Raw genomic sequence first — 16,052 nt, forward strand, 5'->3', positions numbered from 1 at the left:
TACTTTATATTAAAGTAATTGTACTGCTTATAACTGTCCCTGCCAAAAACATATTTTAGAAAATAAGCAAGCCCTTAGCACTGTTTTACTTTGTTAGTGGGCTTCAGACGTCAGCGTGTTAAACTTCACGTATTACTCTAATTTATGACATGTAAACCTTAGACCGTAGCATGCACTGTGCATGCATTTGTAATTGCTTTAAACCACAATATGAATAGTGTGTATTTCTAAAAACTCCTCTCTCTATCGTTGTGTGCGGCGGTATCAATTCTCAGACCAGAGGACCGGTTAGTTACAACTGTTTTTATGGTATTGGCTGCAGTTTCCTTTTTATTTGTTTTATTTACCTCTCACGCTCGCCTGCATGTGTGTCAGTAAAACTCTTAAATGAAGGATGTAGAACACATTCTTGGTGTGCATTCCAGTGTGGCAGCAATGGTTTGCTGTAAAAGGTTTGGGGGCTTGGCTTTTGATCCCTTCAGAGACAGACAAAAATCAAGTAGATTAAAAAAGAAATTAGCAAATGGCAACAGTTTATCTTCCTGTGGTCCGACACAAAACATTAGACAAACAATTTAGTAACTTAGACATTACAGACTTGAATGCATATATTACTATACACACAAACTGACTAGAATGTTCATTAGGTACACCACCCCGTTCATGAAAATAGATCACGCCTACAGATGAGCGCACTCCTCAGATGAGTTCCACTCCTATCAGGTAAAAACAAGAAGCAGCTCCAGTGAGCGAGCACTATCGTGCATACATTTATTTTGTCCCAACACCTTACTGCTACACCTGGATATCAGCGGAGCCTTGTCTGGCAGTGAAACAGTTTTCATTATGACTATTTCTTCAGCACCTTTGAAATGTACAGCGACAGAATTCAGAACATGGGCTGTTCTTACAGTATTCTACCTGTATACCAAGTCAGATTCATAGGATAAATAAGGGGGGCATATAAGCAGACAATTCAAGCTCTTACAATATTTGATGATGACATTTCTCTAAAACAGGCTATATGCTACAGGTGCACCACCAAGTCAGAACAGTAGGCTAAGTTATAAGGGGAAAGGCACATGGGCTACTAACAGCTTACTACACAACATACAGTTAGTATTAGCTACAGTATACATATCTCCCTTGCATGTTAAATCATTTAAGAAGCAGCATACAAGACATTTTTGAACTCACCTTGTTGTGCTGTGCTCACTTTAACAGGCTTCATGAGCAAATTTCTGTCATCGAACTTTGTCATCAAAGTCTCGCATTCTCTGGATGTATGGTGCTCTCAAAACAACTGGGAAATAACAAGGTTGAATCATGATGACGTTAGGGATCTTCAGATCGAAGCTCTAGAAAGAGGCATGAGTTCCTGACTTCCAATTCTGAGTTGGATGACCGTTCGAAACAGTTTTACCCGGTCTGAGCTCTTTTTTTTTTTTTTGAGTCCCCAGTTGTTTTCGATTCTGAGCACGGCAGACGTCATGCTGGATTGACAGCATGGCCCACTTTGAATGTCTATCCTTTTAAGCTTGGAAAAGAGATCCTTAGACCTAGACTTGGACAACACACCCACTCCACTGAATAGCAGGTTAGTGATTGCAATGCTTACAGTTAGCCACTGATTCCTTCCAAACCACTCATTGATGAATATGCGATTTCCAAATTGTTGTGTAATGTTTGTTGCGTATTGGCGGCAGGTAGACTAGTGGTTAGAGTTGTAACTGAAAGGTTGCAAGATCGAATCCCCGAGCTGACAAGGTAAAAAGCTACCGTTCTGCACCTGAACAAGGCAGTTAACCTACTGTTCCTAGGCCATCATTGAAAATAAGAATTTGTTCTTAACTGGCTTGCCTAGTTAAATAAAGGTAAAATATATACACTGCTCAAAAAAAATAAAGGGAACACTTAGACAACAATGTAACTCCAAGTCAATCACACTTCTGTGAAATCAAACTTAGGAAGCAATACTGATTGTCCACTTAGGAAGCAACACTGATTGACAATAAATTTCACATGCTGTTGTGCAAATGGAATAGACAACAGGTGGAAATTATAGGCATTTAGCAAGACACCCCCAATAAAGCAGTGTTCCTATGCTTCCTGGTTGTTTTGGTCACTTTTGAATGCTGGCGGTGCTTTCACTCTAGTGGTAGCATGAGATGGAGTCTAAAACCCCCACAACTGGCTCAGGTAGTGCAGCTCATCCAGGATGGCACATCAATGCGAGATGTTGCAAGAAGGTTTGCTGTGTCTGTCAGCGTAGTGTCCAGAGCATGGAGGCGCTACCAGGAGACAGGCCAGTACATCAGGAGACGTGGAGGAGGCCGTAGGAGGGCAACAACCCAGCAGCAGGACCACTCCCTCCACCTTTGTGCAAGGAGGAGCACTGCCAGAGCCCTGCAAAATGACCTCCAGCAGGCCACAAATGTGCATGTCTGCTCAAATGGTCAGAAACAGACTCCATGAGGGTGGTATGAGGGCCCGACGTCCACAGGTGGGGGTTGTGCTTACAGCCCAACACCGTGCAGGACGTTTGGCATTTGCCAGAGAACACCAAGATTGGCAAATTCGCCACTGGCGCCCTGTGCTCTTCACAGATGACAGCAGGTTCACACTGAGCATATGTGACAGACGTGACAGTCTGGAGACGCAGTGGAGAACGTTCTGCTGCCTGCAACATCCTCCAGCATGACCGGTTTGGCGGTGGGTCAGTCATGGTGTAGGGTGGCATTCCTCATGTGCTCGCCAGAGGTAGCCTGACTGCCATTATGTACCGAGATGAGATCCTCAGACCCCTTGTGAGACCATATGCTGGTGTGGTTGGCCCTGGGTTCCTCCTAATGCAAGACAATGCTCGACCTTATGTGGCTGGAGTGTGTCAGCAGTTCCTACAAGAGGAAGGCATTGATGCTATGGACTGGCCCGCCCGTTCCCCAGACCTGAATCCAATTGAGAACATCTGGGACATCATTATCTTGCTCCATCCATCAACGCCACGTTGCACCACAGACTGTCCAGGAGTTGGCGGATGCTTTAGTCCAGGTCTGGGAGGACATCCCTCAGGAGACCATCCGCCACCTCATCAGGAGCATGCCCAGGCATTGTAGGGAGGTAATACAGGCACGTGGAGGCCACACACACTACTGAGCCTCATTTTGACAGGTTTTATTAAGGACATTACATCAAAGTTGGATCAGGCTGTAGTGTGGTTTTCCACTTTAATTTTGAGTGTGACTCCAAATCCAGACCTCCATGGGTTGATACATTTGATTTCCATTGATCATTTTTGTGTGATTTTGTTGTCAGCACATTCAATTATGTAAGAAAAAAGTATTTAATAAGAATATTTCATTCATTCAGATCTAGGATGTGTTATTTTAGTGTTTATTTTTTTGAGCAGTGTATATATGTTTATGTTCAATGGCCCATGAGCACCGATGCGTTTTATCCATTATTTCTCTTCACATGACAAGGAGTGAAAAGGATTTGCCAGTAGATTGTCGACTTGATTCATGATGATGACTACTAGCTTGCTAGCTAAGATTTTGAAAGTGTAATGTTGACATGATCAGTCCAATCAAAGCTAAGGTAATGAATGACCTTGAGGCTTCTTGGATGGGCACTTCTAATGTAACTATTGCAGCACCCAAGGGGCTTGAATTTTCAAGCTCTACCTGTAAATTTTGCGGCGATATAGTGTCCCTATGAGTGACAGAACACTGAGCCAATCACGGCGCAACTAGATAACTTTTACCACCCCTTTACGCTCCGTATTTTCCCGCTGGCTGCTTCACCACCACTGCAAGCACTGAGCTGGGCTGAAACCATGTTCAGGTTTTATTCTAATGCAGGCGTCATAACCAGCCATACAATTACGCAATATATGTCACAACAGCTGTACAAATGTGGGTCATGACAGGGTTATGACCATATTATAACAGGTTATGTCAGGTGTTAAGACATATTATGGCATGGTTATGACCGTGTCATAACGTGTAATGACGCTGGGTATCAAGTAAAGTGTTACCAATTATTTTCCTTATTTCTTTTAAATTATGTCTTGGGAACAATAGAACAGACACACACTTCAGTATTTCCATGATAAGTGTATAAACATGGATTGTGCAATTCAGCAAACCTTTGCCCATGGTCAGTACAACACAAAGGCCACAGGGTTTGATACGTATAGGAAGTTCAATGAACGTTTTGGATGATAGAAATATCATAGATATTTATATATCATTGATATTTCCTATTCCTGTTTAAACTTATTAACAATGGAACGTTTCCAATAATAGATTTTTATCACTTGTTATCTGCTCAGGAAAGTCATTCCCATTAAATACTGACACTTGAATAGTGTCCATGTCCACGTCTAGTAAAAGAGCCTGGTCATGGGAGTTTCATGCGGGAAATTGGTGGTAGTACTACTAGAGTAGTGAATTGTCACAAACGTAGACAGAGGTCGTGCCTGAATAGCCATTCTAGCATACTACATACTTAAACTGCATACTAATTTCAGGGTTTGATCGACTAAAATTCACTAATCTTTTCCGTCTCACGTGTTTGACAACAGCTGATAATAACATAAATTGACCGTCTGTACAAAAATGAACGAATGGCGGGAATCAACGCAATTGCCCATTTAGATAACGCATTCAGAGTACTATTTTCGAAATGTCACATACTATAAATGTTTATTTTTTGCAAACTATTTAGAAGCTAGTATGAGTATTCAAACACAACCAGTTATAGATATGTACATATATAGCACGTCCTTCAAATCACATAGTGCATGTCCAAAAGCTAATATGTGTTCATCATAGCCTAGCATGCTGTGCAATGCCAATGTTGTATAATTTGCTTCATGTAAAATTTTGCCTAGGTTATTGTATACTGAAGGGGTCCCCTCTGGTTTATTTCATCATCTCCCTTTAAATAAGGTGCACTGTCTCTTTAAATCTAGACTAGCGGAGTGCGTTTTCCCTTCATTGCCAAAAGTTATTGGGTATGGTTCTGGACGCCTCCATGACTGCACGCAACCCGCAACAGCTGGTTGCATTTAGGGGGTTTCATTTAAAACGTATATTTGATATTATTCTGATGCTGGATTTATTCGAACAATGCAGACCCAAAGTTATGGAGTTAAACAAACTATGTTGATAGAGAAATTACGCTTCCCGTACCGTCTGGGAAACTCTAGTCTGGATTGGTTTGCGTAAAAATCGAAACGTCTTCTATCCCCGTTATTCTGTCAACATCTGGATTAACCATTCGATGACAAATATTATTTTAGAATTTCCTTAGTTCTGTGTGATCATTTCCTTTTTCAAATATCATAGTGTGTGGATGCTTATCCTGGATTTGTGCTTTTTTGGATACCAATGAGTTCTGCATGTAGATTATGCATTCTTTAGGATGGGTGCGAACAATGGGAAACAGTATGGAAGTGAGGGTGAGTATTTGGAATGCCCAAACTTTGAAGGAAACATTCGCCAGGTTAACCAACTACTGAGAACGAACTTATCTTTTATGAATTCAACATTGATGGGGTTGTATTAGAATATAATGGAATCTTCTGTGCTGTTCCACAACTGAATTAATTAGTCTAATTTCAGAAGGCCTTTATCCATCCTTGCTTATTTAATAGCAAATATTTTGTTGGATACAAAAATAGAGCTTTCCTGTACCAAAAAGGCATGTCAGGGTGTTTACTCTTAAAGTGAAGTAGGCTATAACCAGTTATATGGCAGACATATTTTATGCACATGATCATTCCATCTAGTCTATAGCCCAATAGGCCTTCTGTACCAGGTGAGGGGACTTTACTGTATGGGAAGTAAACATCAGACCTCATTGCATAATAATGACAACCTATATCACGGGACATAAAAAAGATGAGATAGAATGATTGTTAATTGTGATAATAGCCTATGTTGTCTTGCAAATTTACAAGATACCAATTTCGTGGAAGGACCTACGGGCTCCTGAGTGGCACAGTGGTTTAAGGCACTGCATCTCAGTGCTAGCTAGAGGTGTCACTACAGACATCCTGGTTCAAATCCAGGCTGTATCACAGCTGGCTGTGATTGGGAGTCCCATAGGGCGGTGCACAATTGGCCAAGCATCGTCTGGGTTTGGCCAATGAAGGCTGTCATTGTAAATAAGAATTTGTTCTTAACTGACTTGCCTAGTAAAATAAAAGATGACCCTTACATCCAAATAGCCTAATTTCTGACTGAGACACATACCATACACAGCAGTTTAAAGTACTACTTAATTTGTTTTTGGGGAATCTGTACTTCACTATTTATATTTTTGACAACTTTTACTTCACTACATTCCTAGAGAAAATAATGTACTTTTGACTCCATACATTTTCCCTAACACCCAAAAGTACTCATTACATTTTGAATGTTTAGTAGAACAAGGAAAATGGTCCAATTCACGCAGTCATCAAGAGAACATCCCTGGTCATTCATACTGCCTCTGATCTGGCGGACTCACTAAAGAAATGCTTTGTTTGTAAATTATGTCTGAGTGTTGGAGTGTGCCCCTGGCCATCTGTAAATTAAAAAAAATACAAGAACATTGTACCAACTGGTTTGCTAAATATAAGGAATTTGAAATTATTTAGACTTTTACTTTTGATACATAATTATATTGTAAACACAATAGTTTAGACTTTTACTCAAGTAGTATTTTACTGGGTGACCTCATTTTCTATTAAGGTATCATTACTTTCACTCAAGTATGACAATTGGGTACTTTTTCCATCACTGACCATACACATACCATAATTTCTCTACCAAGGTGAAAATATAGAAATCTACAAAGTATGACTATTTGGGATATTAATTTACAGTACTTAATTACGTGTCCAATTGTTACTGTGTTCTAGATTGGCATATCTCATCAACTCTTGCCGAGTTCAGCACCTCAGACCTCAAGTCTTCTCCCTCAGATTTTAACAGACCAGTTTATTAGACCATTTGTGGTTCACTCCTTATGTAAATACATATTTTTGTGTTACAACAGAAATCATTTGGGAGAGAGAATCAGCTTAAACACTACTTGGGTGGCTTAGGATTCATACCTGTTCATTTTGCTCCACAGGAGATGACTCTGAACTAGCCTATGTTTACCCAAGGGATGTAGCCTGTTGCACAATAAATTGCATGCAGCTCCGCTGAAAACCTTCAAACAAGTTATGCAGTAAAGCATTCATATTAACATTAATATTAAGGCTGTCAAACAGAATTGTATCAATGTGTTTTATAGAGTGTATTTCGGTCCATTTACACATCTGTTTCCAAGTGTCCCCCACAATAAATCACACTTCAGTAACTAAAACTGAGCAATGCTCTCCCAACACATTATATAAGCACAAGGCAGGAAAGGACGTTTTTTTCCCAGAAATGTCAACAAGCATTTCTCAGGTGCCTTTCACAGGTCCACTTCCTCTGAATGTGTCAACTACATACTGATATTTCCCTCCAAGGACAGGAATCACGAGGTCGGCACAATTTGTAAAACTCTTATATGCTTCTCGTCTTGTTAAACTAATGTTTTCTCCAGTAATATCTCAGCAAATACGGGGGGCTTTTAGCAATTAGATTTGCTCACCTTCTGCATCCTCTCTCCTCCGACCTCTCTTGCCTCCTTTTGAAAAAGGTTAAAGTTAATTGAGGAGAGTTTACGTAGAGAGTGAACATGGATGGAAATGCGCTTGCTTGAAATGAGACGTTCCTTCTCCACTCACGCGCCATTAGGCAAATTACGTTTACAGGGGTGGATCCCAAAACAAATGTGTAAAGTGATCAAAACTAATTAGGTTAGTTTTATAGATAAAACAATCCATAGAATATTGTTTTTAAACATTTGCATGTTTTTCTCCTGTGACAAAACAAAAGCTCATTCAAAGGGGGTGTGGCAGATTTCAAAACTCTTAAGCATTAGAATAAAATAAAAAAACTCAAACTTGTATCTCAAACATGGTTGCTACATTACAGAACATGATGTTATGTTGGCTCATTGGTTGAGCTGACCAATCAGCTGTCTACTTAAATTAATATTTTTTTTACGATTGGTGTATGCCGTCACCAACACAGAAAATATGATTTTAACATACTCTATTAAATAAAAAATTGGAAGGAAAACTATTTCACTCGTATTGTAATTAATTATAGGTCATATTTCATAGAAATCTGGAAACACTGGAGAGTTACTTTAACATCTATATGGTTCTCTATCATGATGATGTGACTCAATTTGGTGGAAACCATAGCAGATGTGCTGTCTCTATGATGTCACCACAATATGTTGCCGATATCATACAGCAGTTTGAACGTGAAAGACATATTAGTTGCATTGTGTGTGTGTGTGTGTGTGTGTGTGTGTGCGTGCGTGCGTGGGTGTGTGTGTGTAGACTTTATGTGGGAGGGGGAAGTTGCACTTGAAAATTACTAGTCTGGTGAGGTAGGTTTTAGTATAGTCATTACAGATGAGGTGTTAAGACATCTTTGCCTTTTTCAGCGGCTAAGCTGAACTGTGTCCTGGGGGCGCTCTTACTTTCCTCTCACAACGTTCATGCATGTTAACCACATTTCTCTGGCGTTGTCTAGTCCATGTCCATGAGTGGCCTTGATGTGCGCATAAGTATGTGTACATAGGCGTGTGTTGTGTGGGTGTAACTGTTTGGGAAGACCTAGGAGGCTCTCACGCTGGGTGAAGGCACTGACCTCGCTTCAGCTTGGCAAAGCCACAAGGCTGCATTTATGATCTGACGGAGGAAAGAGGTGCACTAAAAAAAATAATGTCCACTAACAGCCTGTTGGCCCTCAGAGAGGAGTGAGAGGAGATCATGTCATCAGCAGCTTTTCATGGAGAAGAAAACAGCTAGAAACCAACCTTCTAGACTAAACTCACAGCATAGAGTTAAGCTGTGTACTACTGAGTACGGACCATACATCTAGTTATTCTACATACAGAATACTGCTTACAGCTGGGACCACTACACTGCATGCCCCAAGAGGACCCATGAAGCTGCAATCGCGGATCGTATGTGATTACTCATTTCCCTCTCTGACAGGACAGCCTTTCCCTTCTGTCTTTTCCGTTTTCTTGGAAGCAGGGGTTAAAGGAGAAACGTGATTCCTATTCCAAATGGAAGAGGGGACACACTATCATAGGAAGCAACCAACAAAAAATGTTGAACACATGCCAAGGGTGAAATGTCCAACTGAAACTGAGGGAGGCAGAAGTCTTAAAGGGCAGTAGAGATTACTCTCCATGTTTCCATAGTATGCTATTCTTCTGTTGGTTAAACCCTTTCAGATATCTCACCCTATCAATAGCAATTGACAATCTTTCATGAGTGTAACATCTATGTATGTTTTCTTTGTCCACAGGTAAAGGTAGCTCCAGCATCTCCTCTGACATTAGTTCGAGTACAGATCACACACCGACCAAAGCTCCAAAGAATGTGGCTACCACCGAAGGTAAGGCATCTGGTGCTCATTATTCAACCCCCCCTCCCCCATCCCCTTTCTGTAATACTGCCTATTTTTGGAGAAACTTGTGTGTTCCTGGGATAACCCTAAATTGAAAACAAACTCACGGCTCTCATCAGAGCTATGGAGCCGGAGGCTTTTCTATTGCTTTGTTTCAAAACTCCTGCCCCCTCGAAGAGGAAGAATGCTTGTCCAAACTGGTAATATCAGGGTTGAGTGTTGTCAGTGAGCATGCTCTTTACCTCTCTCTGTGTGTGTGTGTGTGTGTGTGTGTGTGTGTGTGTGTGTGTGTGTGTGTGTGTGTGTGTGTGTGTGTGTGTGTGTGTGTGTGTGTGTGTGTGTGTGTGTGTGTGTGTCTGTCTGTCTGTCTGTCTGTCTGTCTGTCTGTCTGTCTGTCTGTCTGTCTGTCTGTCTGTCTGTCTGTCTGTCTGTCTGTCTGTCGGTGCGAGAGAGAAAAGGAGAGAGAGAGGAAGAGAGAAAGAAGACCAATGGGAAATGCTGAAGAGAACATATAATACTGTGATGTATTACATTGTCTAGCAATAGCAGGACTAGCTAAACGATGCCAATTTTCTGCTCTTTGTTTGGTCTGGAATGCATGGCCATCTAGCTGATCCATTAGGTTGTATCATCGGTGTAGTGGTTAGCGCTGTGCCTCTCACAAATAGACCATCTCCTTCCAAGCAGACATTGTTCCATGGTGGCTCTCCTCGTTCCTCCAACCCCAGTTCCCAGTGAGTATGCCCAGACAATGTGCCAGCCTGGCTACATCAGGGGCCTGCGGTTCATTGTGCTAGTGTGTTTGTAACTCGATGTCGATTTTGTGGTTGTCAAATATCAAATAAAATCTCCAGGATATTAAGACAGTTGCATATATCCAAGCAACGCTCTGGCTTTGGTAAAAAAGTACTCTCCAATATGTGTAACATATGTCTTTCTTGAGGGTATGTCAATCTGTTTGACAGTTCGTCAATCAAAGGAGCTGACTGACTGCTTGCATTTATGGAATTAAACCCTAAATGTCTCCTTTTCTATCAGCTGTTTAGAATGTGTTTCATATAACTCTACTTAGCGTCTGCTGAGCTTCAATCTCCTCAAACCCATCATAGACAAAGGTCAGGCAGTTTTCCTTTTAAGAGAAAAAAATGGCATAGGCTTCTTAACCATCTTTAGACAAAACACGCACGCACGCGCGCACACGCACGCGCGCGCACACACACACACACACACACACTCCATTGTATGGACACCAATCTTTTTATATTTGCTTTGAAAGAGAGGAATGAGGTATTCTTGTGGAGCCTCCCACAAGAAAACAAACACATAGGCTACCCAGTACTTCTGGCTGTCACTCAGTCATACATTTCAAGGTGTTGCTGAGAGAAGAGAATATAAATAAGACTATTTTGCTGTGAAACTTCATATTCTATCAGATGCAAATTTGTTTCGTACAAAAATGTGCATGTATGTGCGTATTAGTGATGCGTGGGTCAGCTGTTTGTCGCCCGCCTGCAATTGCTAATAACACATCCTGCATTTCCTTGACTATATGTGATAAAGTGGAAATCTGATGCCCGCACTAACCGCAAATACAGAGAAAATGCGCTGTACAGTCAGAGACGGCGAAATAATTTTTTAGATAGGCTTATGTTTCTGCTTATATTTTCCAACAATTTGGTAGGCTATTTGTCAACTTGTCTATAATTAGATACATTCAGCTTCCCTTCTGTCATTACTTGTTGCCCTAGAAGACTACAGTAAATAAACCCTTGCTCACCAGAATAATGTCATAAATCGATAGAATGAATGCTTCAATGCAGTTGACATTGGTAAAGTTTGTTTTTGCTTTCCTCTTCCATCTCCACTTCTCTCTTGCAGCAAAGACATTTAGGGACCGGGTAGAAAATAAAATAATTCCAAAAATACAGGAAAGATTTTCCATGCAAAATTTCCAAATGAGATCAGTTTGGCCGGTTTTAAGGAACTTAAAAGCTGTTAAAATGACCCAACAGGTTTTTATAAGATTTCAGACAGCTTGAATTAATATTTTATGTGGTTGAAATACTATCAGCTTTTATGATGTTGATAAAGATAAGCACCTTTACAGACGTTCCCTAACCGCATCAACGGCTAGCGACTGTTCCAGCAAGATGAAAGGCGTTGGAATGAAGACATTGAAAAGACGGACAGTTGTCTTTACTCTACTGCAGGAACTGATTCACATCCCATTTAAATATATGAAGAAATCCAGAGATTAAACTGTTGATGCATGGCCATGCATGGCCAAATTCTCTCAAGATGCTAAAATAAATAAATAATATTTCAAAAAGAGTCAAAAAATCATTTTACTGCAATAACTGCTTAATTCTGCAGAAGTAAATATTATATTGGGCTATGTGAGAGGTTATGGGCCTACAGTCAGTGTCCATATTTCATTTAGGGTACTATTCCATTTAACCCATCTGAACAGCACAATTCCCTTGAAGTCCCAATCTTGTGATTGTCGAATTTGTATACCGCCTCACAATCATCACACATAACATATCCATATAGCCGTCACTGCTATCATCCTCTTTTAACACTTCACCAAATCTTTCCCAAACATTAGACTGCTGTTCTGGGCCTCCCTTCTATTTATTTTCAACTCTCCATTTCGCAGATTTTATGTTATTGACTTATTCTTTTTGCCTCAGTGGGTCGACGTTAACTTTTTCTTCCCAAGTTTCCAAAAGCATTTGGCATATATTTGGCGCACTACAGTTAGACTCTAAAGCTAAGGCCTAGGTTGCGCATTAACGGCAGATACAAATAATGAAAGCAAAACCTCAATGTAGCCTATAGAAATGAATTGCACAACAATTAGACATTTCTGGACTTTTAATGGATAGTTTTCTCTTTTTTCATGACCCTAAACCTGCCAACCCCGTGGATATAATCGCGGGGACTGTGGGTTATGAGTCAACCCACGCATCACTAGTGCATATGTATTAGTCTTAAGGTCTTTCAATGACTGGTTCCATAATGGACCACTCAGTGGCTAATGTAATTAACATTAATGTTCATTAATGTTAATGAATAATCCAATTAACCATTTGTGAACTGTAACAAGTCAATTCAGGAGGTTTGGTCTACTACTCTCAGCTTGGGTTCAAACAAGGCAGAGCATTGTTCCTCTCCAGACTACATTCGGCTCAGAGGGAAACGTTGACTCACCAGTATCTCTCCATCGAGGAGCTGCTGGAACCTTCACTGGGGTATTATGGGAAATTACTAATTGTGCCTTGTGTGTCTGCTAGCTAGGAGAACAACCTGTACGGGAGAGTGGGCCGTGGTCGGTGGCTGCCCAACCATAATTCCGCTCCTGTGTTATGACAGAAATTGTTGTTTTTTTCTTCCTGCTAAGTGGGAGTAATTACATGGTCTGGAACCACCACAACCACAGCCCGTTTGCTTTCGTGACTCCAAAGCCCCCCCCACACACACACACACACTCCACCCAGCCCCACGGCCCTCTAAACTAATCAGGATGCAGGCTGCTCCTGCACAAAATCACACATTGGCTCAGAGCTCAGATCTGGAGGCATGGTCCATCACATTTCTTGGCCTTGTGAGCTTGGGAGTCACGAAAGCAAACTGGCTTTGCCAAACTTGCTGATTGGGAGAGGATCCTCTCTCTAGGCTATTTGAACTAAGCTAAGGTTTGCATTCAGTAGCAGCACGGGTAATTTCATGATGACGCATCACCTGGATTATGTGAAGTCATCTGGGTGGCCTTATTTAATTGTGTACCTTCACAAGAAGAACAATAATATTGCATCAGTCTTGGCTTGGAAAGTTGTCAACCCTCACTGCACATATAGATGTGAAATCATGATTAAAGTGTTTGATGAAACCAGACTTTACACAATACAACTGGGCCACATTGGGGCACAGAAGTTAAAGATATGACCTTGTTTTTGCTTCATTGTAGGACATATATTGCCATCATGCAGTAGACTATTGCAGAGCTTATTTGAGGGTTTGGGAATTTGTTCATTCCATTGGCTTGCCGTGCACCTGCATCAAGTCACTCTTTGGGATTTAGCTCCCTCGTGTTTTCCCAGAACCTTCTTGTGGTTCAGCAATACTTCTTCATGCCTTTTTTCCACATGAAGAAGATGAAGAGTTATACCCCTCGTCTCCATCACAGCGGATCTAAGCAAGTGGAAAATACCTTTTGATGAAGTCATTCAATATCATTCTGTGATATGTGTTTTTTATGGCTATTTAGGAGAGCTTGTGGGCTCAAACAGCTGACCTGCTTATTAGCTTCAGACTGTACATTCCTCCCCTGGGATGGATGAGGTTGAAGACTCCCAGCATGGGTTAAACCATGGCCCTGTAGTCTGGGCCTTGCCTGGAGGGTTTTCTTTGGCACGGTTCTACTCTGGGGTGGAATGTGGTTCAGCCATAGAAATAGGATGTGTAGAACTCCCATAGTGTTTAGTCATCTCAGCACCCAGAACCTATAGTATGTAGCAACAGTGGCTGTTTTAGATACCGCATATGTAGTTGAGAGTGAGAAATGATAATATGAAAAATCCCACTTGGCCTAGTAGTATCAGGCTTCTTCAGTCACAGATAAGAGAGTGATTCATTGGAAAGTTGACCATGTCAAAGCCATGCACCTTCTGTGTTGTCATCCCCCCCAAACCAACCAGCAAGTTGTTCTGGCACCAGGAAGGGAACTTAGAAACAGTGAATGGTGGGGAAAATACACATGCCCGCTTCCTTCCTGTCTGACCAGGAACAAAAGTAAAGTGAAACAGTGTGTAGGGAAAAGTAGCCATTAGTCTTCTACTCGTGAACATGATAAAATAATATGAGGTGGAATTTAGCCATTTTAATGTAAAAGTGTGATAAGGAATCAGGCTCTGTTGGCCATTGGAATCAAACTAATTATTCTTCCAGTTAATTTCATACCCAGTATCAAATCCAATTTCCCCAGCCTAATACATTTATTATTGGATTATCGCAAGATCCATTGTAGCCTCTCAATTAGCAATGGCATTGTCATTCATCAACCCACACAGGATATGGAGCCATATATTCAAATCCAATAATCCACATTTATTGTCCTCTGTACAATAATCAGCCTCTGGCCAGTCTGAAGTGTGTTTCCACTTGGCTACTCTGAAGTCAGTGAGGGTCAGCAGTGCAGTCTAAACAGTGTAAAGTAGAAAACTCTGCTGTCTCCAAAATGTTAACATTTTGATCCTCCAAAGGACGATAAATCCCTTGAATTCCAGCTGTTTGTAAACTACTCGCCCCATAGACCCATGATCCATTTATTTTGTATGCTCAAGTAAATACACTACATGGTCAAAACTATGTGGACACCTGCTCATCGAACATCTCATTCCAAAATCATGGGCATTAACATGGAGTTTGCACTTTTCCGGGAAGGCTTTCCACTAGCTGTTGGAACTTTGCTGCGGGGACTTGAACCACAAGAGCATTAGTGAGGTCGGGCGATTAGGCCTGGCTTGCAGTCGGTGTTCAAATTCATGACAAAGGTGTTCGATGGGGTTGAGGTCAGGGCTCTGTGCAGGCCAGTCAAGTTCTTCCACATCGATCTCGACAAACCATTTCTGTATGGACCTCGCTTTTTGCACAGTTGTATCACTCCAGAGAACACATTTTCACTGCTCCAGAGTCCAATGGCAGGGAACTTTACACCACTGCAGTCAACGCTTGGCATCATGCGGCCGCCCAGCCATGGAAACCCATTTCATGAAGCTCTCGACAAACAGTTCTGGTGCCTACATTTACATTTTAGTCATTTAGCAGACACTCTTATTCAGAGTGACTTATAGTGGTGAGTGCTTACATTTTCATACCTTTTTGCATACTGGTCCCCCATGGGACTCAAACCCACAGCACCATTCTCTACCAACTGAACTACACAGGACTGTGCAGATGTTGATTCTCGGCGGTCCCATTCTGTGAGCTTGTTGCTCCTAGATGTTTCCACGTGACAATAACAGCACTTACAGTTGACTAGGGCAGCTCTAGCGGGGCAGAAATTTGATGAACTGAATTGTTGGAAAGATGGCAACGGTGTAACGGTGCCACAGTGAAAGTCCCTGAACTCTTCAGTAAGGCTGTTCTACTGCCAATGTTTGTCTATGGAGATTACATGGCTGTGTGCTCGATTTTTTTACACCTGTCAGCAACGGGTGTGGCTAAAATAGCTGAATCCACTCATTTGAAGGGGTGCCCACATACTTTTGTATATACAGTATAGTGCATATATGATGTATGTTCATGTAGATTTTTCATTGTCAGATATGAAATGGTCTGAGGAGATGTTGGTCTGTTATGATGAACAGCACGACACAGGATATTCCATAGTGTTACTTACTATAAGCTACAAAACCTTACCAGTGGGTACTAGTAAGATTCCTCAAGACAGTATTTTTTATTTTTTATTAACAGCTATCATCAAAACCTTCTGTGTTTTCAGTGCACTGATCATAAATAACACAGTTA

At 41.3% G+C, this 16,052-nt stretch overlaps 1 protein-coding gene across 1 annotated transcript in view; it reads left to right on the forward strand.

Moving 5' to 3' along the window:
• The first annotated feature begins 5,016 nt into the window (after positions 1–5,016).
• The window catches only part of LOC118372671 (F-box/LRR-repeat protein 7-like), a 31,081-nt gene continuing 20,045 nt past the window's right edge, over positions 5,017–16,052 (forward strand). The window contains exons 1-2 of the mRNA XM_035758623.1: positions 5,017–5,464; positions 9,420–9,509. Of these exons, the coding sequence (XP_035614516.1) occupies positions 5,428–5,464; positions 9,420–9,509 (127 nt within the window). The 5' untranslated portion in view covers positions 5,017–5,427. The remainder of the gene's footprint in view (positions 5,465–9,419; positions 9,510–16,052) is intronic.

The sequence above is a fragment of the Oncorhynchus keta genome, chromosome 4 (genome assembly GCF_023373465.1).
Source record: "Oncorhynchus keta strain PuntledgeMale-10-30-2019 chromosome 4, Oket_V2, whole genome shotgun sequence".
NCBI classification, from domain to species: domain Eukaryota; kingdom Metazoa; phylum Chordata; class Actinopteri; order Salmoniformes; family Salmonidae; genus Oncorhynchus; species Oncorhynchus keta.